We start from the raw sequence: 27,386 nt of genomic DNA on the forward strand, positions 1-27,386 counted from the left end.
CAGCAAATTGCTAACAAGGAACAAGGACGGCTAATCCTGCTTGCAGGAAGAGCTGAGGGCGGAGACTAACAGCATGGAGCCTTCCCACCCTGAGAGGCCAATCATGCCTCAATTGTGTCTACTTGATTCTTTTTATGCACCCAAACCTGCACAGAGAGCAGAGGTCAATATTTGTCAAGTTCGGAGTAACTTCAGAAGAAGAAGAAGAAGAGACTTCATCACAGTGCAACTGGAATTACTGAGCAGGAAGTACTGCTGGGATCATTTCTCCTGACGAGCTAGATCTAACAGGTGTCGGCACACAGGACAAAAGGGGGAGGGGTTAAAGTGGACTCTGCTCTGCAGTCAGCAGAGAGGCCCAAAAGGCCGAACGTGGCACAGTGTTTGACTGCCAGCTGGGTGAATAAAACCCTGAAATCCACAACCACCGCAGCACCCAGGAAGGAAGGAGGGATGTTTGCAGTCGGATAGTGCCGCACAGAGGCAGGCAGGAACACACAAAGAGGCTGGGTGTCAGTGATAAACCTGCGGAGGAGTAGTTATCTGGTCTGAACTGGCTGGCAGATCCCCAACTTTGTTCAGCTGACAGATGAGGGTCCAGAAGGTGGCTAACAGGATGAGGCCAGGCGGCCACGTGGCCCCGCAGGGATTACACCGAGCAAGGGGAAGGTAAAGAGATTAGACTCCAAACGGAGGCTGCTCTTTTAACCTCATCACTGTTGTCACACTGACAGCGCAGGAGGAAACTCCCGAGCCCAAATTCCATCTCTTCCCCGTTTCTGCTTCCTCCACCGCTCCTCACTCCCTTTGTCCCTCTGCTCGTCCATCCATGCAGCCACTGCCGTTGTCCCTGAGGTACCAACAGCAGTCAGGATCAAGCTGCTGCTGAGGAGCTCAGCTGGAGTGGACGGCACTGCTAATGGACTCACCATAAACAGGCTGGACTTTATTGTTGTGTGCTACAGTCTCTTCACAAATGCCAACTTTGGGCTTGAAAACCACATAAATTAGCCCATCATGCTTTTGAAGTCGGGATTATTCTTCACTTTGTGTCTGTTTACCCTCCAAGCAAGTCAAATCAAAGGTAAGAATCTGGGCTGGGTTTCTAGTTACTTAGTTAATTGCTTTGTTGTTTTTGTTTGTTTGTTTTTTTTTGGAAATGGAGAGCAACCTGCTGTTTCCACAGTCCACTAACTACAATACTTTGAGTTTAAAAGAAACATTTTGATGAAAAATATATCTTCCTTCATGGTTTCTATCATCGCATGGCAGGAGACTTAAAAATCTCATGCGTCACCTGAAGGACAACTGGGTTCTCCAGTTAAGTTTGTGTATAATTTAGGATTTGAAATAATGTAGCAAACCAAGAAAATGCTAACTCATTGTCAAACATAGTTTTTTTTTTTGTTTGTTTTTTTTGTTGTTGTTTTGTTTTGTTTTTTTTTATAGAAAATGTCAAGCAGCCAGGGAGCCACTTTTAAGGTCATGAATATTCACTGTGAATTTAACAGGCAGTGACATATAATAGATGTTCACCGAGAAAGATAGCATCGTTTCAACCATTGATAACATTTGTGTCTGCGCTGGTTGTCTTGTTCAGCGTGATGTGTCGAGTGAGCTCATTATCCTGAAGGAAACAAAAGCCATTCTGTTTGCAGTGGCACAGGACGCTAATCTTTTCTGGCTTGTGATTGTTCTGTGAGGCCTTTCTGTGGCTGCTGCGGGCGGTAAGGCCCGCTCCAACACTCCCTCCCCTCCGCTCCGCTCAGGACCTCGTGTCTAAGCATGTGCGAAGTCACTTTTAAAGCTTCCCAAAAACCCATTCAAATGTTGGGTTGCTGGCGTGATTCTTCGTGAAAACACACATGGCCTCGTTAAATTTCAGGCTGACCTGGTGGAATATCCTGAACAGCCTCACAAAACAAGGGGCAGCTTTGCCAAAAATTGCTACAGGCTACAATATCAATGGCGACACATTCTTTGCATGTTCTTGGTGTTGGGCCAAATTTAGATCTGAGGAAAACAATGTTGTTCATTGTAGTGGTCATTATTTATGTGAAATACAAAGATTAACACATTTCTTTTCTTCTTTCTTTTATTTGCCTTAAAAAAATAATTGAATGCATTTTTCTTCTCTCATGACTTAATTAAATCTGATGCAGCAGACCTCAAAGATTGCTGTGATTTTAAACCAACAGGCCCAAACTGGGAGGATGTTCTTTTACACGGGACTTTCTCTGCTGCACTAAAATCTCCCAATGACAGACAGACATGAGAATGAATGAATATAACTATATAACTAAAATCCGATATGCCCACTGTGAGATAATTCTAATAATTTTTCTGAATATAAAATTAATTCACTAACCTTTCTGTCAGTCAAACAGATTAACAATCAGAACCACACAAAAAAAAACAAAAAATCAAATTTTCAATTTCAAAAGTGTTGAAACTGAAAAAGTCTCTTCAATAGTGTAATTTCAGGAATAATGTGGTTGAGTAAAATGTGTTGCAGGTTTTGTTGGAGCGCTCTCCCACTCAGGTGTTTGTGAGTTTGTGTTCACTTATTGCAGATGGTCATACAAACACTTAGAGCTGGAAACCTACTTGGAGTGCCGTGCACAGTTTCTGTGCTGTATGGCCTTGGCGGTTTGGTTCTGGCAATGCAGTGTTGCTGCTGAAAACAGAAGATCAGGTATTTATGTACAGAGGTGGTCGTCTTGTTCACGTCGAGCTAAAAGCTCCGTCTCTGTTTGTACTGTTTGTTCTGTGTTTGTTCTGTTTGTGTACTGTTTGTTATCTGACCTCCAGCCTGTGTTTTGGGGCTCACAAATCTTGGCTTATTGTCTTAAAAAGTCCTCACAATGAGTGCTTTTCTTCTAAAATAGCTGAATTCAATGGGGTGACTGTTGGAGAGAGGAGACTGGCACACCGGCTTGTGTAATGGTGCAGAATTACCCTTCAGTAATACCTCTGCAGGGTGGCTGAGCTTTGTTTTCTTTACTTAGGTGATCAGAAAATTGATCAGGAATTTGGGGCAGTTTGTGTCAACATTCGACTTGACAGTTGTGTGGCGGGAGATATATAATTTTTTTTTTTTTTTTTTTTTTTAAAGCCTGGAATCACCTGTAGCTCATATTTATCTTGTAAAAGTTAGAATGTGTGCAAACTTTCTTTTTAAGATGTAATCTGCATGCATGCAGTCCTGCACATTCACACCTGGATGCCACTCAGTACCAATTCATCCTCACACTGCAGGCTACTGAGCAGCTTCAGCGAGGCCGCGTACAGATGAATGGAGTCGCCTCAGGGCGTCCCAGCTGCTGTTCCTGAGTGAGAATTGAGTGTTACTCTTTCGCTTTCTCTGTCTCTATTAATTTTCTCTTCATTAAAAATCTCATCCTTCCCATTACAAACTAGTTTGACAAAGTGAACTCAAAAGCTGGAAAAAACCGATTGCACCTTAACATGATGCAAAATGGATACAGACACCTTCCATGCAAATATTCTTTTCACTGCAAAGTCAGATACTATTTATAAAGCAGAGGCAGAGAGAGCAGCAGTGACCTTACAGTAAGAAGGCTAAACAGATGCAGTGATGTAACTGCTAAGATTGAGTGTCTGTCAAATCAAAGAGTACTGAGCAGTAGCTGGTGTTTACAAAGATGCACTTGCTTTGGTCATGTCACGGACAATGAAACCTTAAATTCAGGTTGAATAAACAAGTTTTTTGCCAAAATCCAAGATTTTGCCTGAAACATCGAATGCTGTTCATTAAAACTGTGCAGCATACCGTTAACAACAGTGGAGTAATGATGGAGAGTTCAGTTTTGGTTTTGGGATGGCGCCCATCGACCAATACAGTCATGCACGCAAACACTTAATAGCCAACAAAAGTTCAACTAATTATCACAAAGTCCTTGCTTATCTTTAGTAGAACATCATTTATTAAAATGGTAAAAAACCAGTTTATTCTAACTTTCTATGGGCTTTTAACTTCACTAAATGCTTTCGCAGACCTTCATGACCGGGGTTTCTCAGGACTCAGGAATGTGAAATACAGGCACTTTCTTGAAGCCTCTCGACCAATCAGACATGCTACAAATGTCAAACCAGAGCAGGACGGACATCGGACAAAGAGGTCGGCGCTGTTCACCACAGGGGTCAAAGTGTGTCCCCAGGAGACGATGAAAGCTGTTATCGGCAGCCATCGGGCCTATTACAAGCTCAGAGGTAAAAGGATGTTTACGATTCCTTTTTTTTTTTTTTTTTTTAAATGTGCAAGTATCCAGTGACCAAAGTTTTGAAACGCAATAACTCCTTCATGGACTTATGTGACAGACATGGACTCAAGTAATGTTACTCTAATGTTGAATGAATATTTTAATTTGAAAGGATAGCACATAATATCCCAGCCCTCACAAATATATGTGCTTATATAAATTATTGAATGTCGATGTTCAGCGTTTTGTTTTTGATCCAGAGGTGACTTTGGTAAATCACTGGATGACACAACAGAGCTGTTAAGTGTGAGGTTCAGGCATTCACACAGGAAAAACACTTGAGATAATGAAGTTCTATGCAAATATGTTTTGTTGTGGATGATTTAAGAGGCTAGATTGACACCTCGGATGTTACGACTGGTTGATAATAGAAATTGTTCAGCGGCAGCTGCTGTGGTGTATAATTTTAAAATGATGCTGATTAATTTGGTGTATTGGAGGTAATGGCTTTGCTCCAGAAACATGTTTGTTAGAGAATAAATTTCCCACAGGCATCAAGAGATTGGACAATGTGGGTCTTGCTTTCCCTAAAGAGGCAGACGGAGCATGCTGCAGCTTCAGGGGGGGTCTCTGTTTTTATAATTTTAATAGTTACAAAAATGCCATGAGCATGTTATGCTTTTTTTCCTAAACATGCAGTTTGACATTTACTGAGCCAGGCTTTAGTACTGTTTGGCATTGTCCCACTGATATCACATTAAATACATACATTCTGTGTTTTATTGGAACAATATGCCAGTGCAATGTTTCTCTGGAGGAAATCTGAGCAATAAATTGCTAAATTAAAGCAAATTTTCATTTACGTATGAATGCCAAGATCAGAAGAGTGATCTCATTTCTCCATGCTGTTATTTGTCGTCTCTTCAATTTTTGTTGCCAACATATGAAATGTTATGCCCAGCCATCCTTTATTTGGACTGTATTCATAATTATTTCGTGAGTATCATGCATTGTATCTGATATTGTGTAAGAACTGTCAAAATGATACATCTATAAAGTTTTCTGACTCACCCTCAGTTTGTCAGGAAGCAATCTGGGAAGCGTTTCGGATCTTCTTGGACAGGGTGCCAAACTCAGAGGAGTACGGAGCGTGGGTCTACACCTGCCAACATGAAAACCTCTGCATGGACGACCTGGCTCAGAACTTCAGCAGCTCTCAGGAACATCTGGAGATGGTGGCCAGAGTGAGTGCAGCACAAATACGTTTGTTACTGCACATCGGTTTTCCTGTTGATCCCCAGTGTGAATGCGTAATCACCAATATCATGCTTCTTATTTCCAGAGAGTGGTGGAGCAGACTGAAAGTGAAGGGTAGGTGCAAACGTCCCGCTTACAATTAGTGTTAAATGTGCTGAATAATTACAAAATAGCTGGTAAACAATTATCAGTGTTTTCATTTCCAGAGGGAGAGGAAACATCAGAGAAGCTGTTAAAACCTCAAAGGAAACTGAACCTCGGCTAATTTAGCCGGTAAAAAAGGAAGTGGGAATGAAGAGTGATAGAGAAGAGGAACAAAAAATCCCAAATAATTGGTTTTAACATTTATTGAGAAGACAAGGAATTTACTTTGGTGCTTAGACCCCAGCAGGAAGTTGATCATCAAGGGAAGTAGACCCCAGGCCTCAGGTGCCTCCAATTAGAGGAAACCTTGCCATGAGGAGACAGGACATGAATTATGTGTTCATGAGAAGGAGACGTCTGAAGGGGTTTGACTGGAGATGGTCTGGTGTCCACTCATGGAGTTGTACACACCTTACAAATGACTGGCTGGAGGCCAGCATGTAGGCTTGTGATTGGGCGAATGAGCTGCTGGGGCTCAAAGATAACGGGAAATGCTAAAATCAAGCAAAACTAAATATCAACTTGAAGCCCAGGGATTGTTGCTCAATAGTTGCTGTGTGTGTTTCCAGATTCGTCGCTGGGACCCCAGAGCCGGACAGGGAATGTGAGTTGGACACAAACGCATCATTATTCTTCAGTGAAAACAACAACATAACAGATAAACGATAGCTGACCTGGTGAGTTGCTGTTTTGTCGCAGGCACCTGGACGCCCCCTCTGATTGAGCTCCCGACTGATGGCGATGAGGTGACATGACCAACACATTTCCAGAATCACAATCTAAGTCTAGACAACTTCTGCAACAACTTGACTATAGTTCAGATAATGTGCTGTGGATCTCTGTTTGTCAGATCAAGGGCGATCCCAACATGATAAAGGAAAACTATGAGGAGTACATCGTCGAGTTCTCTGTCACTATCGTGGACCCGACGTACAGCGAGCTGCTCAGCGATCCTGCAGCTCCACATTACAATGACATCACGCGAGAGCTCACAGAGAAGGTGAGAACTGACTGCTTCATCTTCCTGTAAACATAGAACATCGTTCTCTGCCATAAAATCTTCCAATAAGCTGTTTGGACACCTCTTTGGTGACAAAACATCAACTCCTGTATTTCTCTCCGATTATTTTTCCCTCTAACAAAACAAACAAAACCTTTTTTTTCCCCCATTCAAACTTGTTGCGTTAACATGAGCTCAGTGTATCTGTCTGTTTCTGTGATAGTGTAAAACTCACCATTTATTGATTTAACAACTTTGAGGTTGCAACCTTAGACTTAGAATAAGGCTTCTAAATGACCACAAGCCTGGAATAGTATGATCGAATCATAGATGACCTCTGAGAAAGGAAGCATTGACTAAGACGCTGAGCACAGATCTTAAGGACGGCTTCAGTGATGACTTTGTGGGAAGCAGCCAGCTTTTGACAGAGGCTGCTGCAGCATGGCCAAAAGTAAACACATCACAGTGTGTGTGGTAATTGGAAATTACACAAATGTTAATTGGGTGGTGCTTTTTCTTCTTTTTTTCTTCATTGTGTGTTTATATCTTTTTGTTTTATAGTTTCCTCATTGTGTGAATGATGCATGTATGTGAGCAGCATATTGTAACTTAACTCGGGATAAATAAAAAAAAAAAATCTAACAATCGATCTTAAAGCTTGACATCAGGTTCACACATTGAAATAGTTTGCCTTATTTTAAAAGCGGCTGCTTTGGCTGAAGCTACTTTAAAGTACCAAGTCTGGTTTCATCTGCATATATCGCTGACATGGCTCTGGCCAATTCTTTGTATTATTTGCCTTTTTGTTTCCACATCTGAACGTCCTCCTTTGGGAATTAATAAAGTTTTTACTGACAGTTTGCAAACCATTAATTCCTCCTGTGATCTGGGAGCCCCCGTCCCCTGAGTCCCACAGCTCCTTCTTCTTGTGTGTTTCAGCCTTTGGGTTATTATGATCATTTGTGCTCTGTTTGGAATTTTCCTACATGTCGTTTGTTCCATCTTACAGTTTATTTGACTTAATTGCTTAGAATTAGGCCAGTGTTTCATAACATGTTCCCCACCCATTTCACTCCCTCCTGTTTTTTTTGTTTTTTTTTTCTTTGTATAGATGCTTCGTGTGTTTGAAAAGGTTCCAGGATTCAAAGAGATTCGTATTCTGGGATTTCGGTGAGTCTCACAAAATGTTTTCTAAGTATGATGGATTGATTTTTCTTAAATACACAGTAAATAAGTCAAAATATTTAATTTAATTTAATTTATGCATTTAAAATCTCTTTACTGGCTTTTTACTACCAAGCTTATCAACCCAGAGAAACTATCTTCCAAAATACCCTTTTTTGGTGGAAATCCATCACAGGTGAAGTCCGTCTGTTTTGAGGGACTCTGACATGATTTGTTGTGTTAATCAGCTCAGAAGACGTGTCTGTGCGCTACGCTGTGGTTTTCAATGGAGAAACAGAGCTCAGTGATGATCCTGAAGGCCTTGAGGAGCCCGAGACAGATGAGGATGTAAACGCTCCTAAACTCAAGAACATTATTGTAAGGGCCTTAAAACAGGAGCCGTCGTTACCGCTGGATATACAGACCCTCAACTTTGAAGCTGGTAAGCATAATTTTGCAGTCAAATTTGATTGGATCAAAGATTAAAGTGATGTAGCTGTACTAAACTGGGTTATCGTATTTCATTTCAGTAACCACGATCTATCCAGTTGCTGAGCTTGGCATAAACCCTGCCATCTTATCTGAGGACAAATCCACAAAGGCCTCGACGGAGGACAGCACTCGCGCTCCAAGTTTCTTCCCCACTGTGGCGGTGATGGAGAACTCTCTGGAAGCTTCTACAGTCAGACCAGACCCACACACCTTTGTGCCTTTCGCCCCCGCCGACCTCACAGAGACCACTTCTGCCATCTCTGAGGAGACTCCACTGATGGCAGCGGTAGAGGAGAACGCCACCGGAGGTCACATGTTAACTCCAGACACAACACTGGAAGCTGCCACACAGCATGAAGAGGAAGGAGCGGGGCAGGAGGAGGAGAAAATACCACCACCTGAACAAGACCAGGGAGGTGAGGATGAACCTGCAGAAGAGGCGACAGATGATCGGGCTCCTTCAGGTGAACCTTCGTCTTTAAAGCAGGGTCTTCAAAGAGACACGATTTGGGATTCAAACCTCTAAACCTCAATTAGATATATGCACAGATAAGAATTTTCACATTTAGATCATGGAGAACAAAAGTAACTGTGTTTTTAAGCTTAAAAATCTTTGTGCGATGGCTGAATTTGGACACAGTCATCTGACATGTAGATACTTCTGATGTTCTATGAAAGAGCAAAATTCTTCCACTTGCTTATAACATGTTTTTCATGATATTTATTTTGATGATGTGATCCAGCTGACGGGCTCAGCGAGGAACATGAAAGGGCGCAGAACAAAGACCTTCTCTTGGATACTTCGGCTTCACAGTCTGAGGACGGGATGAGTGATAAACCTGGTGAAGTCAACATGGAGGTGTCAGAATCTACAGATCCTACCGTTATGGAAATGCCTGTCATAGAGGCCTCAGTCCCAGGCTCCACACCACCAGCACCTCCTGAGGATACAGTCCAAGGCACTGAGCCGGAAATGGATGTGAGGCCTTTGCCATCTCCTGCCGAGAGCGGCGAAGAACCTGAAGACCGAGACGAGTCCGATGGAGGGCACAGTGGAGTGACTCCAATCTCAACTGAACTTCCTGCTGAGAACCTAAACATTCAAGAAGATGTACGACCAGGCCAGAACAGGACAGAGGCAGATGTGACCGACACTGTGGAGGAAGAGAGCGGCAGTGGGTTCCCTTCAGAGTCGGACGAGCGTCCTTATGAATCCACAGCAGCACCAGCCATGAGACAGGCCAGCACCCCTCTGATGACCGCAGCTGACAGAAGCAAAGAGTTAGTGGTTTTCTTTAGCTTGAGGGTCACTAACATGATGTTTTCTGATGACCTGTTCAACAAGAGCTCCCCGGAGTATAAATCCCTGGAGAATACCTTTCTTGAGCTGGTAGGTACACAAGCTTTTGTGCTGGATATCATGCTTCTCCATGCGTCATTTTCATACTTGCTTTTGTAGCCCAAGTTGAGAGATGTGATAAAAGTACATTTTTACAATATTTATGTGATTTGTAGTATAGCTAATGGAAGGACTTTTTAGAATAGCCCCAGGTTGGTGCTCAATCTAAATCTGCACCAGTGAGGATGCGCTTTATCCTCACAGCTGTTTGTTAATCCTAAAATTAACTAAATTATGATAAATGTATATTTTTTTCATGGATTAATAATTTTTTTTTTTATAATTGTTGAAAAAGTGATAAAAGTTTCACCAGTCGCCAAATTCCTGATCAATTCTGCAACTGCATCAAATTCAGAGGGGCCTCTGTGTCAGCAGTATAATGAAAAAGCTGAATTATTCTGTTTCACTTAGACACAGCACCCTGGGTCCAGAAACTCGCCAAACCCTGGAGCTTCCAGTAAATCTGGGCCTAGGAGACAGACGACTTTAGCCTCCATACCGGTATTTTTTTTTTTTCCATATTGGAACTTTATCTCCCATGCCTCAGAGAGAGCATAACCTTTCTATTTCTTAACTAACCTTTCTGACATGCAGTATCGCTCAATCTGAAACACCTAACATTTCTAACCTTTAATACACTCTGCTTTAGCTTTTGACTTTGCTCTTTGTAGTTTTGTGTAATGGCTGAAAGAAATGGTTGGAAGAATTTTTGCCTTAATGTTTTTTTTTTTTTATTGTGCTAACGGTTTGGGGTCTGTTTCCAGGACTGTGGAGATTTATGTCGCAAAATTCATCTCCAAGTGGTTTTTATAAAGGTCTTGAACATTTAAACAATAGATTTCTGCTATTAGTGGGACATTTTAAATCCTAAGCACCATAAACATCCAAACATTAAAAATGATCTAATTTACTAGTTCAGCATTTTGTAAAATGTCTCTTCTCTTTCTTCCTTAGAGTTAAAGTACACTTATTCAAAGAAAAGGGAAATTTTGTCTTACTTTTTGCACTAATTCAAATGCTGAATTGTTTGGGTGTGTACCATATTGTGTGTTTTGTATTGTGAAGTCGTGCAGGTTCGTGCATTTGCTCTCCCTGAACTGTCTTTGTTTATACACAAAAGAGGGCACACTAGCCCGGGGGAGTCTGATTCATGGGACCTGGGTCTGCCTTAGTCATTGCTTTGTGACTCCAGCACTACATGCATTGAGCTATCAGTCAGGTGTGTGTGTGGACATCTGTAATCTGTAACGCTGCACCAGTCCTACTGCATGGGGTACCTGCATGTACCACCAAATGGACAGATTGTTTTAGGCCACTTTGTTTTACAAGATGTTTATATAAATCCAATGTGCATATTAAACGTTACAGAAATGTTTTAAATTAGCATGAGCTGCTGGTGACTAGATGAGGATCACATCTCATACAACCTGCATCTTTTAGCTTACATCGAACAAAGAAGGAGCTCTCGACAACTCTGTAGTATCAATGTTTCCTCTGCGGCTGACAGATAGGACACATTTTAAGGCTTGTTCAGCTATGTCCTATGTCCTATGTCCATGCTAATTCTACTGTCTGATTGATGTTAGGGAGTATGAGGTCCTGGGACAGCTGGCCTTGTACATCATTTCTGTGTGAGCCTTTCGGGTGAAGGAGAATAGATAATAATGTATTATGAAACTCCATCGATAGCCATTGATTTATTTATCATAGTATACATGTAAGAAGATTAACGGTGTGATGAATCGTGCCATGAACTGAATCTGTTTGATTTCTTATCCTTAAACAGAATGGATCATTTCCACTAGAGATCTCCTGCCAATTGTTTTTTTTTTTAAAGACTACTTCATTACAGTAAATATGAAAAATATTGATGTTCTCCTAACATACGATGCTGAGGCAGAGATACACAGCCAGAAATGACGTGGACAGATATTAGTGACAAACAAAAACCCAACCCAACACAACACTCCATCTCCAATCTTTAATGGTTGCCCAAACCGTGGTTTCTGCAGTTTATCTCATTAATCAATACATTTAGCTTCCTGGCAAAACTAATGTGGTCTGCCGTTTTGAACTGGTGAGTATTTTACCAAAATACATCTATTATCAGTGTCTCATTCATATCTTCCTTTAAATGGGCTTATCAGTAGGGAAGGGACACTATGAAACTAAGAATTCAAACTGCTCCTGGTTTAGAAATTCAAAAATAGCAGAAAAGATAATGGAGATGTTGAATTTACATCACATAGCCCATTTAAATGGACAATGTAACGTGTAATGTCATATTGGACACCTTGTTATGATACTGTAGCTTTAACCTCCCCTGTTTTCCCCTTTCCTCCATTACTCCTGTACCTACTGGTTTGTGAAGCAACCAATAAATTTGGACATGGAGGTTGGAATGTTTTGATCTGCTCCAGTAAATCAGAAACATTTTCATGGCAGCATCTTAAAAAAAAAAAAAAAAAAAAAAAAAGTGTGTGTATATATATCAGAGAAGGGATGTTTCACTGAGTTTTTCAAAACAAGAACCAGTAGATACAAGTGTAACCTGTGAGAAGCAAATGTGTTTGTGTCCGAGTATGAAGTTATGGCTGCACTATTTGCTCCATGTTCATAAAAGCTTAGTGTTTATATAGGTGGCAAAGAAACAATCCACAGTACAGATGAGGCTTGTTGTGGAAGGACTTGGCTTTGACCTTGAGCTGCAGATTGCCATCTAATCTACAGTGCACGTGTATAATTTGACATTCTTCACTGAGACAAATTGAAGACCAAACGGCAGTGTGTCCATTCGTTCTGCACCCTGTTGCCTATTTGTTCTGGATGTTGGACAATTCTGTACGTCTCTCAGAGACTATTAGCTGTAGGGGACTAGCCCTCACTAAAGTGTCTGCCAGTGATAAGTGAAGTAACCCGATCAAAGCAGAGCTCCTTAAGGCCTCTTATCTCCTGCTCAACAGCCAGGCCAGCTAAAGCAATGTAATCTCTCCCTCTCACACCGCGGCGGTTTGATGTTTGCCTCATCTGTAGCAAACATGAATTGGTTGGGAGGAGATCGATGAACATTGATGCAGGCCCATTACTTGAGCGGGCTGACTTCCTCCCCCGTCTGAATATCGCCACCATCTTCCCTCCAAGCCCAGAGGCCTAATAGATTGTTCCTTCAGTTACTTGAACTTAAAGTTTAAGTCTCTGGGGGAAAAAAAATAATGAATGCAGCAATGTGGAAAATTTTAAGATGCAAGTAAAGTTAAATGTGTTTCATTGAAAAGATTGATTTTGACTGTGAAGTGGACTGCCTTAAAGTGTCTTAGCTAAACCATGATGCAGATAAATAAGCTGCAAAACTTTAAATGAAATGCTTTCTTTCAGACTCATTAGGATAATAGCCACTATAAAAAGTCACTACGTAAGTTTGCGGCCAAAGGAAAATGCATTGTCTAAATGTGCCGTCAGTCTTTCTCATCCGTTTTTAACAAATGTGTGAGTCAATAAATTAGTTTATAATTGAATTTCATCTAATATCTAATTTAAAGATGGTATAACTCAACCCCATCAAACTAATGTCAGGGCCAGTTAACTTTCTCAGCTTTGCTAAAATAGGCTAATTTACTTTTAGGAGGAATGGGGAGGAAAATGTTGAAGAAATTAGCTTTACCTTAGTTTAGCCAGTGGTTTGTTTCCCCACAAATATTCCAGTCTGCTCTTACCTTAAGTTTTTTTTTTTTTTTTTTTTTTTTTTTTTTTTTAAACTGTGTTTTGACTGATTAGAGCAGTGCGGGCAGAGATGCCTGGCAAAGAGAATTAGCATGTATATATTGAAATGAAAGCCTCCACCAAAGGTCTGATCCTTTGCTCACGTGTTCTGACGCTCCTGTGGCTAGAATTAATATGTTCTGTGTTCTTAAACTAATGCGTATAAACCTAAACTTAATTTTGTTCTGGATCCAATTACACACTCGATGCTGTTATAGCAGGATTTCATGCTTGCATCAAAATTTAATTATGAGCTATTCATAGCATTCGCACTGTAATGTGACCTGAATAATTCAAAGTAAGTCGTGCAGTCGTGTTGTGTGACGAGCTCTGTCCTGTCAGTGTGGTCTCTGCTCCCCTGCTCTTCACAGGCTCTGACACAGACAAAAACATCTGACATGATTTCATTAACCTACTTTAAATAACCAAGTGAAGCTCTTCATCTTCACAGGTTCAGGAATGACAAATTTTTCATCCTCTTAGATAAAATCAATCTTGGTTTTTGGGAACTCTGCGGTCCGAATAAAACAAGTTGTTTCTCTCACTGATCACTAACTTAAACAGTGAAAGAGAATCTGTTTCAGTTGGTAAGAAAGGCACTGACTTCCCTTTTCATTACTCACAGCTTCTGCCGTATCTTCAGTCCAACTTAACTGGATTCAAGCAGCTGGAAATTCTCAACTTCAGGAACGGCAGCGTTGTGGTGAACAGCAGGATGAAGCTGGACAAGCCCGTACCTTATAATGTCACAGAGGCCGTGCACTGCGTGCTGGAGGACTTCTGCAGCGCAGCATCTAAACGGCTTGACATTGAGATCGACAGTCGCTCCTTGGACGTAGAACCAGGTGAAATACCCTTACTTCATTTTGTGTAAATGAAATACACCGATGCGATGACATGATGCGGACACCATCATCCTGAGGAGAAGAAGAAGGGGGGAAAAAAAAAAAAAAAGCCCCAGCATAATCTGTTCTCGCAGTGATTTATGTTTACCCATTCTACAAGGTCACGCTCTGCCCACAACGTGCTTCATCACTCTGCTGTCTCCTGCAGTGTGTAGCTGAGGGGCTGTGTAAATCTATTCACTTGGATGACTTCATGACAGTTTGTGACCTCACCTAACGCACCTTATTGAAAACAGACACCTCCATTCACATCAATCGGAGTGCCCTTTAATTTCCCCTCTGGATCTGTGGACAGTGAGAGACGTTGACACTGCATTAATGTTAATTAGCTCTCTTGTCCATGTTCTGTGTCTGCTGCCGCCTCCCTCTCCTCTCTGTTGGTTTCAGCTGACCAAGCAGATCCCTGTAAGTTCCTGGCCTGCAATGAGTTTTCGCGCTGCGTGGTGAACAGTCGGACCGACGAGGCGGAGTGTCTGTGTGATCCGGGCTACAGCACCGTGGACGGCCTGCCCTGTCAGAGCACCTGCACTCTGCAGCCAAACTACTGTCTAAACGGAGGCCTGTGTGAAATAATCTCGGGGCACGGGGCCACTTGCAGGTGCACAACAACATCTCATCCCACTAGTCAATGAGGCGTAATGCAGATGCCAGACATTTAAAAAATAAATAAATAAATACAGATTTAAATTGGATTTAAAACATCTTCAGTTTTATTCTCTCATCTAGAAGTTCAGGGTGACACAAATATATCAGTGATTTCTAAAATATTGTTGCTGTTTAGAATTGTAATATTGGGATTTTTTTTTTATTGAATGCATAAAACAAGCCTATATATAGTGAGATCGGGCCAGCAGCCTGCACTGACTGATGACCTCTAATCAAAGTAGCATTGTGCTGTTTCAGTATTTCCTCTCTTTTCTAATTTACACTTGAAATTGGCAGCTGATAAATTTATGTTCAAACAGGGAGTTGGGGCAAGATCTAATGCAGGTTATTTAATTGGAAAACTGTAATGGTGAAATAAAATGTAATTAAATGTTTATGAATAATCAGTGTGGCAGTTTTTCAGTAGTCCTTGTAAAAAAAAAAAAAAAAAAGTAATTTAATCTTCTACCTCACTTAGCTATATTAATTTTCTCATCTCTTCCAGATGCCCTGTAGGTAAATACTGGCACTACCATGGTGAGCGCTGCAATGAGCTGGTGTCGATGCCAGTAGACCCTCCACTTATTATAAGCTGCCTCGCGGGAAGTCTCTGCTTCGTTTGTGCTGTCATGGGCATTTTGATTTTCATCAACAAGAAATGTATAAAGACCAGAAAGGCTGTAACTTTGGTGTATGTATGTTTCTATATTTTTGGGCATCCAGAGGGTGTTTCTTTTTGTTCTGAGAGTATTTTCCTTCACTGCCTCATCTCCTTCATATTGTAGGCACACCCTTGCTCCCTATGCCTTTGAGAATACTTTGAGGGTGAACCCAGTATTTGAGAATGATGATGGTGTCTTAACTCAGGTGTCCACATTGCCATGTTCTTCAAGCTCTTCTTCTTCCCAGTCCCAGCAGTCTGAGCAAGAACGTTTTGCCTCAATTGAAAATATACATCTGAGTATTGAGGTATACTGTGCTGTGCGGCACAAAGGACTAACAACTTACAGGAAATGGCTGACTATTGAACTAACAACCAGTTTTACTCTAACAAACTGAAAATCACTAGGAGTCTCTGTTTTGTGTCTTAAGAATTTTAACATCACCATCAAAGTTGGCCAAGTGTCTGTTGAGAAAGTGTCTTTCAAACTGTTTGTGGCTTAAATGGAAAAGAAATGTTGACCAATGTCTTTGTGTACCTGCAGTAGTTGCTCAGAGGCTTTGAACCCAACACATTTTACACAGTTTAAGTACCCAACATCCAGGATACTGATGATTCTTTGTGTCAAACCAAACAAAGTGGCAGTCGTAGCTGTAGGTATACAGTGTGATGTAGTAGAGGATAGATGTTGCTTTTCATGTGCACGGGATTTGTTTGGGACTATAATATATTAATGAAGCACACTGAGTCAGTCTGTTTGTCTGTCTCCATAGATCCCCAGAAAACTCTACACAACAAGATCAGAAAGATTAGTCTCAGAAATGGTGGACTTTCATCACTGCATACCACACAATGAGGTGAGCGCTGAATACTAAACCCTGAATTTGTAGCTCAGTTAAAGACACTCAGTCTCAAAAGTGTAATATTTAAGGAAATGTTGGGATTTTGAGTAAACAAAAACTAGGACTGTGTAAGAAAGCTAATACTTTTGAAGTGTGGATGCCACTGTGATTTCACACAGATGTGCTTCATAAATAACATTTTGTCATGCTTTAAGACAGTTATGGAAATATTCAATAACATTTATAACAAATATTTTGCAGCTCTATGATGCGTTCAAAGGTAAAACATCTGTGCGCACTGCGCCTGCTGATTTATTTATCTTTACTCCCAACCCAAATCATTGACGTTTAAGAACTGACATAAAATAAACCATAAAAACTTCTAACCTTCAGATAATGTCCACATAAGATCACTAGTGCATGACTTGACTGATGCTCCTGCAGTGTACTCAGAGCTGTGAAAAATCGTTTCTCTTGATTGATTTATACAATCAAAGGATCTTACAAGGTTATTCTAGTGCAATTCTTTTGGATAATGGCCTATCAAAAGATGACTCATTCTCTTGTCTATCCTGTAGACGTGGCGACTGCCAACTGAATACAGAACATGTTGTCTATTGAGGGCATCGGACAGCGACTGTTTTGAAGTGACCGTTCTTTGAGACCCGAGGAGAAACCAGCATGACCGCTCAGAGCTGAAACCGATGAAGAGAGGACTACAGTTGCTGTTTAACTGTTTGTGGGATGGTTGCACAAACACAGGTACAGTAGACAAGTGATTGAGGTTATTTGTTCATAGTGATGAAAGGGTCTTTTTAGACAGAGAGCTATGGATGTTCAGGTGGACTTAGGTTGTTTTAAAGTGGAATCTAATATTTATTTTAAATGTTGAATGGTAGGAACATTTCCTGTATACCCTTGGCAAAGGTTGTTCTTTCCTCACAATGAGGTATTTATTATTTACAAACTGATACACATGGTGGTATCTTAACGTTAGACTGTAAATTGTTGTTTATTTTAACGCTTCTCTGTAAACATTGTTGCGTCCCAAAAAGAGAATGAATGTATAAGCTGGTGACTTTGGTCATGATATATTGTGTATAGAAGTACTTGCGGCTGTGTGTATGTTCAAAACAACTGTTAAGACTAATCGTTTATCTTTTTGACATTTTGATTTTATTTTTATTTTTGTTTTGTTTTTACACATTTTACATTTAAAAGCAAAAAAAATTAAATGTATAAAAAAATTTTTGTTTTCTTTGTTTATTGGGTATGTCTTTAGCCATTGTTAAAAAAAATGTATATTTATTGATGTGACTTGACATATTCAGGTCGAGGATATGTTATTCTCAGTAACAGTGATATTATGCACTGGAGGGGCCCTGAAGTTAACACCCTCAGTACACTGGGCTTTGTTGTGTAATTAGCTTCTCTTAGCATTAGGAGGACGGCTCCATTTGCAAATCAATGGACACAAACATCTATGTCAATAGATTTGTGAATTATTGCCAGTAACTTGGCATGAAAGGGGAGAAAATGGGGGCAAACATTTATTTTCTGCATTACTGCAGTCCAAAACACAACAAAGAGGGAACATATGACATTGAATCATTAGGTACAGTTGAGTGTATCATTTCAGTAAATAAGCAAGTCTAAACTAAAGATATTTGCTTGTCCGGGGAGATGACAGGAACGGTAACAACCCAACCAACGCAGTTTCATAAAATATTACACTAATATTACACAATTACACTATTATCTGCAAAAGAAAACCTTAAACACACAAAACTGCAAACAAACTCTACACTTCCCTACTTGAATATCAAATAAACAATACAAAAAGTCTAATTTTTCATGGATTGCGTGCGTGTGTGTGTGTGTGTGTGTGTGTGTGTGTGTGTGTGTGTGTGATCAAGAGAATAAAGGATGGATAAAAAGACAAAACTTCAAAAGTGGTAATAAGCAATAGTTCACTTAAATAATTTTTTTCTAAAAAAGTCATTCTGGAAGAAAGATGCATTCATCAACTACACAAAGGAATTAAGAATTAGCAACATTGTTTTTGTTCCATTTGATGCCGTCAAAAATGTAGTCAGCAGAGGATGATCTATATTGTCAGAATCGTTGTTCTACTTATAAAATGACATAGGTTTTATAAATATATGCTCTTGCTTCTTGTTTTATTTATTAATTATTACCATGTTTTAGGACTTTATGCAAAGTGGAAAAAAATCAAATATATTTGTATATTTAAAAGACACTGAATGCTAATTATGGTCTTAATATTCAAATGATGATAAGGTACACAAAAAGACTGACTCTCTAAAAGGTTTTTTTCTTTTTTGTCCCTATTGCAGACCATAAAGGTTTCAGGTTTCCAGTTTCTATAGATAGGTTACGCACCAGTTAAGACTTTCTTGGTGTTGTGCAGTGTTGTTGCATTTTAAGGCCTCACTGTGAGATATTCCATTCAAGCATAGATTGAAAAGACTAAACACACATGCACTAATAAGGTGTTTCACAGCAACAAAAAAAAAAAAAAAGTCAGGTAGTTAAAAGAGAGATGATTTGGTGATTCAACATTTTTAGCTGTGGGTACTTTTTTTTTTTCTTTCCATCCTGCAGACAACAGGTACACTATGCTCCGCTCCCTGTTTGTGTTTGTGACTGAGTGCATCAAACTGGTGATTGTGTGCTTATCTTGTGCGCTGGGGTTCATTTGAGGAGACTCTGGAGCATGGCAGTGGCATATGTGGGGCGGGCCTGCTTGTTCTCAATAGCTTTTTTGAGGTACTGAATTCCATCACAGCGTTCCCAGATTTCTTCAAACTGCCTGGGCAGGATCTCCGCCCCCCTCTTCCTAGTAAGGCCTGTCTCCTCCAGACTGAGCTCACACATCTCCATGTCATCTTTGCCTGAGTGGTGGAGGAACAACAACATTAGGTTTACTAGTAGAAGATTTTGCAATGAAAGAAAAGCTTAGCTGCAATGTTAAAATAACTGAAATATTTTAGAGCTATCGTCTAGAAAATGAGCAAAATATAAAGTTGCTAACTCACCAGCAACCAGCACGATGGGCTGTTTGTCTGGATGAAGCTCCATCTGTCTGGCTATCCAGGGTCCATCAAAGTGGGCATACCACCACCCCTTCTTTTTATTCTGGGGGTCCTTGTACTGGTCAGCGGGCCGAATGAAAGGGATGCGGAAATAACGCTGCTGGCGGTTCATGGCCACTTCTTGATGCTGGGCCGTCATTGGAGGAGTTGGGTTTTGTTCAGCTACAAAGGAACAAAAAAGCATATTCATTTATTCATTCATCTTCAACCACTTATCCATTTCTGGGTCATGGGGAGTGCTGGAGCCAATCCTAGCTCACACTGGACGAGGGTGGGGTCCACCCTGGGTAGGTCACCAGTCCATCACAGGGCCAACACACAGAGACAGACAGAGACAACAACCAATCACACTCAGACCTACAGACAATTTAGAGTCACCAATTAACCCAAAGATGATGTCTTTGGACGGAGTACCCGGAGGAAACCCATGCAGGCACAGGGAAAACATGCAAACTCTGCACAGAAAGGCCCCCGGCCCGAACCCACAAACTTCTTATTGTGGGGCAACAGTGTTAAGAGCATGCTCAACATTTTCAAATATCTTGACCTGAAATCCTCAAGAGTTGAACACAAGGAGGACGATTCACAACTAAACGTCTGTTTCAAATAAATCTAAATCTTAAAATATCTTATTTTTGTGTGTTTCAAAAGCAACAAATGCAAACTCTGCTGGGCAGACACCAAAATATAAAACTTTAAAAAAATTCAAAAGGATCCAGGAAATGCCCAAATAAATACCACATGGAAAGCAGCTTTTACCCTTTTATGAAATGGCCCTGATAAGACCCAAATTGAGAACAGGATCCAATTATAAAGCGAGGAAAGGGCAGCCAGCCTGGCCTTCAGGAACAATCATACCAAAAAGCGAAAGTAAACAGGTTAAAGTAGAAGCACCTGTTAATCTTAATATTTATCCTTAAAATAAAGGAAATATGGAGTGCTTTAGAGCAGCTAAATAACATATACAAACACTGAACCTGAACTAAACCTGACATGCCAATGCTGCCAGTTACTAATTAGAACAAATATTTCTGGAAGACCAGACAGAAGGAAGCTGTATTTTTACATGATTCATCAGGTAATTGAAGGTTAGAAAATTCAGACAGGTTTGCTTGGTCGCAATATTCTTGTAAGTAAAAGCAAGGCTGAACTGGAGAAAAAACCTGAGAAAAAGACCTAATTTGTCTGAGTCAGAGTGTGTTTAGAAACTGTATATCACACTACGGTATACAAATTTGTGCTCATATTTATAATAGAAATGTAATGAACGTAATCTAGAGCAACAGCAACTTTACTCACCATAGTCAGTAACAGATTTGGGAGCCCTCTGATCATTTCCGTCATCATTGCGTTTCTTGTTCTTGGACTTCCATGCATGATAAACCTTCAGACGACGGTGGAACTCCTCTCTGCAGGCCGCCAACAGCTCAATGTCTGTCCATACAACATAACACCAGTGAGTACTCAAAAAACGACAAGCATAAACTGATGGCAATTCTGTGAAATACTAGCAATACTAGGAGAAACATTACACTAAAAAGTTGTACATATCACTTCTATTCTATCTAGACTGCTCTCCAGATATTATTGTTTTATTTCTCAGACATTTACAGAAAAATGTATATTAAATACAGAAATTAGCTTGCATCCAAAAGAACTGTACAAGAGCACATCTCTTAAAATCACAATATTAATGTAGTCTAGTAACTTGAACTTCTTGAACTGAACGTTTGGGGTGGACTTTGCTACGTTTTGATAAGATTTGGTGTTTTATGTGTAAAGACACAGGGAACAACCTTGGATATCACCCACATTAAGACAAGATAGCTGAAAAGATTCAGGAACTAAAGCATAGCAAATTAGGATTATTGTATGACTTCATTTCATTTTATTTCATTCACTTTCATTTTAGGAATTTACATTTCACAATAATTCAGCAATTGAAGGTGCTTTCTCACCTGTGATGAAAAGTAAAGCAAACATTCAGTACTTTGGAGCAAATTGGGCTATACTCAATCAGACTTCCGCCTTTTGGTATTACCACCAGTATCCCCAAAGCAAATGGGTTGCGCAAATTTACTCACGTCCTTGAAATCCCACAAGGCATATCAGTCCCTGACACTGATCAGCGTACTGTATAGAGTGAAATGTTAAAGGCATCATCAAAGGAGCCAGTAAAAACATCTGCTTTTCATACTGACTGAGGGGAGGGTTGGCTGGGGATCACTAGGAAGAGCAGGGAACTGCCATCTCCCATAATGGTGATAATTTCCTCTCCCCAACACTAAAATGTGTAATGATGAGCTGTAGCAGCTGTGGGAATGTTCACACGCTGCTCTTTTGATTTTCACTTTGATGACTCAAAAAAATGGGGACCAAAACATGACCTGCTCATGCAGCTAAGCTCGGTGACCTTGATCTGTTTGCAGCAGCTAGCTGAGTGTGTACGCCCACTTTGTTTTGCTGATAATGGCAGCACCATACTGAACTTGGGTGTATTTTCTGATTTCTCACCGCAGGAAGTGTTGATGACATCTCGCAGCTCAGCATATTTCCATTTGCTGAGGTCATACTTTTTCACACCAGCAGCAGCTTTGGTTGCCTGCACCTGAGGACCCCTATGGTAAAGTACAGATGAACATGGGTGAGAGAGAGAATAGATAAAAGTGAGTGCGCACATAGGTGCAGCACATGTGACAAGGTGAAACAGATACCTTGTTTCTTTCACGTCCTCGTCATTGTCTCAGCCGATTAAATTCCCTTTAGAGACCAATCAGGAGGGGAGCGTGACAGTAGTCTTTGCTCATAACCTTAAAGCCTACTGCCTCATCTTATGTTACAGCTTGCCAGATGCCAGTTTACATCTGCTGGCATTTTGGGTGCTGTGTTTATTTTCCTGGGTTTTGGTTGCAAATGACTGAAAAAACAAAAAGTAGCCATGCAGTACTTTAGTTTATAAATCAAACTGATGGCACAGAATTACAGCGAGTTAAAAGGTTGCTGCAGCAGGTCTGAGGGCTTGTCTCCAGATTCCCTGCTGAGCTGAAGCTGCTTATTCAATCATACAAAGGATTTACCTCCTCTATTTACAGTCGGCATAGCTGCTAATGTCTCAGTGTAGGGGATTACTAATCTACGAAACATTAGCTACATCTCAATGGCATTTATAATTCATGCTGACTGGTGAGATGAAACTGAATCAGGCTGGGACATGTGCCACAGTGCGCTCATGAAGAAAATGGGCTGTGTGGGTTTACTTCTCCAGGCAAAAAAAAAATGGCAGTGTAGTGATGGCTTTTGGCAGCAGGTGAATAGGATATAGATGGTTGGATGGAAAAGGAAAGTGGAGGGAGTCAGGGGTCTTTGCTACGATGCCAGCAATGGCAGTGTGTCTACATCCCCTGCAGCGTATTTTCATCTGCTTAAGATCTGTAGTGTGCACATGCAACAAATGTGACCTTTGGAGCTGCTCTCTTGCCGAAGATATCTTTTTGATTGCCAGGGGTCAGCTGGCAGAGGGATAGCAGGAGACACATACAAAGTGGCCCCTGGATGCCTGAGCCAACACTGACAAGATTATGGGCTATTGGATCAAATGTAATTCTGTGCTCAGTGGACCTGCAGATAAGGAACACACAGGCGCTAAGAGAACTTCTTGTGACTTTCAACACATTGCCGGGTAGTTTTAATGCCACAGATAATGTGAATGTGTTTGTATTCAAAGCAAAGTTAAGGTAGCTACAATATACTGTATCGGGCTGAGGATTGGCAGACAATCTTGTTGAATATCTGTTAAATATGGTTGATGACAGTTGAACAGTTTAAACAAAGTTTTCAATAACTAGGAGGTGATTAAGGATTAACTTGCTTCTACCTCTCTACATAGAGCACTATTTAGATAAAAAAAAAACTGCCAGTGAAGAATGTAAGTCTGCTCACTGAAGAATTAACTACAAATGTCTCCATTATATATACATTATGTATATTTAATGATTGAATGGTTTTCAACACAGCCAGTGTAAGGTACATTTGCCTTAGGTGGCAAATTATAGGACTGAAAAAAATCAAGGCAACAAGGATTTATGAAAAACTGCAGTTTTTGCTGAAATAATTTTCTACAGCTAATTCCACCTTAATGAAACATGTAAGGAGGCAAATCTTTATATCACTCACTTGTTTTGTAAATTTTATTCAGGCTTAAACTTATGAATAATTGAAGTTGAGGCCACTTTGAGTGAAAGGTTGTAGATGTAGCAGATGGTATTTCTGGATTTTTGATGCAAATAAGATACTAATGGTTTGCTGGGTGGTAAATTGACTAAGAGATCGTGAGCAGCCTGCGCTCACTATACCTGGCATCTTAGCTTAGCTCATTAACAAGCTAATTAGCCAGTAAATGAAATAATCTTGAGTTAACCTTCAAGTAGTGCCCAGATGCCCACCTCTTTAAACAATGCTTACCACAGTTATTAAAATGGTATTAAAGAGTTATATCAGGACATATTCTCTGGTTTGCACATTAAACTCAAGGTTGTCAGTAGAAAATAAATGTACTGTCACTAAAACTTTTACATGTTATATATTTTATCTTAGTGTTACAAAAAATGAATACAACCACTTCCTGATTGGTTATCGCAGAGAAAGTATTCATGAGGGTATCTTCATGAATATCAAAGGTGCCAAACACCTGTTAATTGAAGCCCATTAATATCATTGATATTAACATAGAGATAGAGTGGAGTGAATAAGTGAAGATAAACAACAAATTTGCCTTGAAACTTGTTGTGAATCAGGTACGAAATATATGCGTATATAAGAATATTGGCATACAGTGAAGGACACAAGCTTTACACACTGCTGACTCATGCTGTAAAAATTATGACTACACATTCTGATCCACCTCTCATTATGATTTGCTGTGTTGATTATAAAGCAACCAATAATCATGGATAATTTTCTCCAAATTTCTACACACATCTGAATTTCACAGTTGATTTTTAAAGTCAAACAATTTTCCTGTTGGCTCTGTGTTGCTGGTGTAATCTATCATCTATTTTAAGAAGATGGGAGATTTAGGACTATGATAGAGATTAAGCTAGACAGTGAGAGAGGGAGGAAGTGATTACTGTTGGTGTTAGCTATGCATGGCTATGAGCAGACTCGGAAAGCTGCAATATCTTACATGGCTCTGGCTGAGGATGAGGAGATAGGAAGATCTGAAAAAGGCTCATCACTGGGAGAAAACACAGCAACAGGATAAATACATTTACACACACACAAACACACACACATTCACTCAAATGCTGAGGTCAGCACTGCTTGTTCACTATACAGACAAGCAGTATGTATCATGCAAAGATGTGCAGTGTGCTCACGTATGCAATACCTGCGCAGGCCTGCGTCCATCTGCCCCTCCTCAGTGATCAGCTCTGCCTCACTCTGGGCAATTCTCATGGCTAACTCCCTGTCTCTTCTCTCCTGCTCCAGTATGGCAGCACGCTGGACCTGCTCCTCACGTTCCTGAGCCAGCTGGAACTCCAGCTCCGCCTGTAAATACATAACACAACACTTCTGCTCTTAATATGACTTGCTTGAATCTGGAAAAAAATCTATATCTTCTCTTGATCCCAATGCTGTCATGCATGCCAGAACCTTCATAAGAATTAGAGCTGCTGTATGCTAAAACATGATTTGGCTTATTTATCCAGGTTTTACTGGTATTTTTTCTAGACACAACAGTTAATCAAAAACAACTAATGAATTTATATGCAGTAGCAGTCAAAAGTTTGAACCCACTTTCCAAACTTTTGACTGGTACTGTATGTGCTTGTCTACCGTCTGGATATAAAGATGGTTGATAGTCTTTATATCCATATAGTCCTTATAGAAAGCCACTAATATATTTCATAATCTTCTTTAAGCAGCTTTAAGAGTAACTACTTTTCCCCTTCAGTTTATATTATTCATATGATAAAATGGTCCAACCAGAAGACCAGCAGGAACGTTAATACATAGTCAGAGGGAAACATGAGAACCAAAACTAAAAACTGTGACTTATGTGTGATCTATATAAATGTTCTGCATTTTGTAAAACAGATGTCAACATTGACCTTAAATTCCCAAATGTGTCTTAGTACTGTTTGTCCCAAATCACATTTATTGTTTGCAGGACAACACTTGTGAGCTGCACTGACCGACTCATATGTGGATCTTGGAAATAAAGGACATAATAACAGCTGCACCTGTTGTCATTACATGATAAGGATGAAAGATGGGAAACCTTAAACTGTGTGCCCTCTTTAGGAAAGTAAATAATATAGGTTCAGTCACCAGATTGTGTATCATAACCAAAGTGGGTTAAAGCAGACCAAAGTTTAGAGTGTGCAGTGCTCCAATAACCTTTTCTTATACAGCAGAAACTAGCAGAGAACACTTGAAGTAAAATGCCACCGTCAGTAAAATGCCACTGTCACAGGAGACTCTCTTGGAATGTTTACTGCTGCAGCTTTGAGCCTTAAACCCAGGGATAAACAAACTTTGCAGTGAGTCTCTTGAGAAACTGGCCTATGACAGGTTGCTCTGAACAATCTCACTGCTTGACAGATGACTGCATGTATCGGTTAGAGATGGATAAAAGTGCAAATAAAAGGCACAATAATACAACATAGGATAGCATATGGAACGATGAGGCCATTTAATTCCTCTAAGTGAACGGCTTCATCCCTCCGTATGCTGTCCTGTGTTGTCTTATTGTGCCTTTTATTTGCACTAGACAGACAGGAAGACAAGAAGTGAAATCATTGATCTGGACTCTGCAGATACCCTTTGGGAATCTGATCGATGTCATGACCAGCTGTTGCTGTGTGAGACCAAAGATCGAATTAATGTTTTCCTCAGGGTGGAGATCAGGCAGAGAGGGAACTATACTGATGGGTTTCATGTGATGTTTCTGCTGAACATTAACACCAGATGATTTATACTACACCCTGACAATGATGATGTATAAAATCAACTTGAACAGGAATGACATTTTCTTTAAGTGTTATGCTATTGCATGCAGGGACTGTATAAATAAAATCATAGTAATTTCAGTTCAGGGTGAATTAAAGGTTTTTCAAATGTGTGCCAATTTCAGTCTCCAATGTTTCTCCCTTTAATTCTCCACTTCACTTACTGGTTGTGGCCAGTTTGCTTGCAGGCAATGATTATCATTTATATTCACCGCTAGAGCAGCATGGCGGCATAATGGTTAGCGCTTTTGCCCCACAAGAAAGTTGCGGGTTCAGTTCCCGGCCTGGGGCCTTTCTGTGCGGAGTTCACATGCTCTCCCCATGGGTTTCCTCTCACAGTCCAAAGACATCATATTTAGGTTAACTGGTGACTCTAAATAGGTCTGAATGTGAGTGGTTGTTGGTCTCTGTCTGTCTCTGTGTGGCCCTGTGACGGACTGGCAATCTGTCCAGGGTGCACCCCGCCCTCACCCATTGAGCTGGGATTGGCTCCCTCCCCCGCAACCCAGAGACTGATAAGCGGCAGAAGATGATTGAATGAATTCACAGTCAGTCTAATCTAATTTTCTTGATTAATCACTTAAACTTTTGATCTGTAAAAAAGTCAGTGGACAATTGAAAATTACATGAGTTGCTTAAAAAACTAAACAAAACACTTGCAAACGTAATTACTGTTGATTTGCTATTACATAAATTGTTGTAGGTCGTCATTTTGGCCACACTCTAAAATACATATATATATATATATATATATATATATATTGATTGA

General features: G+C 40.3%; 2 protein-coding genes across 7 annotated transcripts in view; one reads left to right on the forward strand and one right to left on the reverse strand.

The window, feature by feature from the left end:
* The first annotated feature begins 1,008 nt into the window (after positions 1 to 1,008).
* Positions 1,009 to 17,153, forward strand: impg1b (interphotoreceptor matrix proteoglycan 1b). Its single transcript, XM_029494320.1, has 17 exons — positions 1,009 to 1,084; positions 4,018 to 4,233; positions 5,301 to 5,467; positions 5,566 to 5,594; positions 6,194 to 6,228; positions 6,324 to 6,370; positions 6,475 to 6,624; positions 7,736 to 7,794; positions 8,037 to 8,230; positions 8,319 to 8,744; positions 9,024 to 9,670; positions 14,064 to 14,283; positions 14,731 to 14,941; positions 15,494 to 15,679; positions 15,774 to 15,957; positions 16,423 to 16,506; positions 17,070 to 17,153. The coding sequence occupies exons 1-17, from the start codon at positions 1,018 to 1,020 to the stop codon at positions 17,151 to 17,153; spliced, it is 3,006 nt and encodes a 1,001-aa protein (XP_029350180.1). The 5' UTR covers positions 1,009 to 1,017.
* A 538-nt stretch (positions 17,154 to 17,691) lies between these two features.
* myo6b (myosin VIb) overlaps positions 17,692 to 27,386 on the reverse strand; it is a 33,951-nt gene continuing 24,256 nt past the window's right edge. For 3 of the 6 annotated variants that reach the window (XM_029493345.1, XM_029493349.1, XM_029493344.1), the window contains 6 exons: positions 24,994 to 25,154; positions 24,790 to 24,840; positions 22,122 to 22,225; positions 20,907 to 21,041; positions 19,551 to 19,769; positions 17,692 to 19,406 (listed from right to left, as the gene is read on the reverse strand). In XM_029493345.1, the coding sequence (XP_029349205.1) occupies positions 19,207 to 19,406; positions 19,551 to 19,769; positions 20,907 to 21,041; positions 22,122 to 22,225; positions 24,790 to 24,840; positions 24,994 to 25,154 (870 nt within the window). In that variant the 3' untranslated portion in view covers positions 17,692 to 19,206. The remainder of the gene's footprint in view (positions 19,407 to 19,550; positions 19,770 to 20,906; positions 21,042 to 22,121; positions 22,226 to 24,789; positions 24,841 to 24,993; positions 25,155 to 27,386) is intronic. The other 3 variants (XM_029493348.1, XM_029493347.1, XM_029493346.1) reach the window with 2 other exon arrangements.

Source organism: Echeneis naucrates, chromosome 22 (genome assembly GCF_900963305.1).
Source record: "Echeneis naucrates chromosome 22, fEcheNa1.1, whole genome shotgun sequence".
Lineage (NCBI taxonomy): Eukaryota > Metazoa > Chordata > Actinopteri > Carangiformes > Echeneidae > Echeneis > Echeneis naucrates.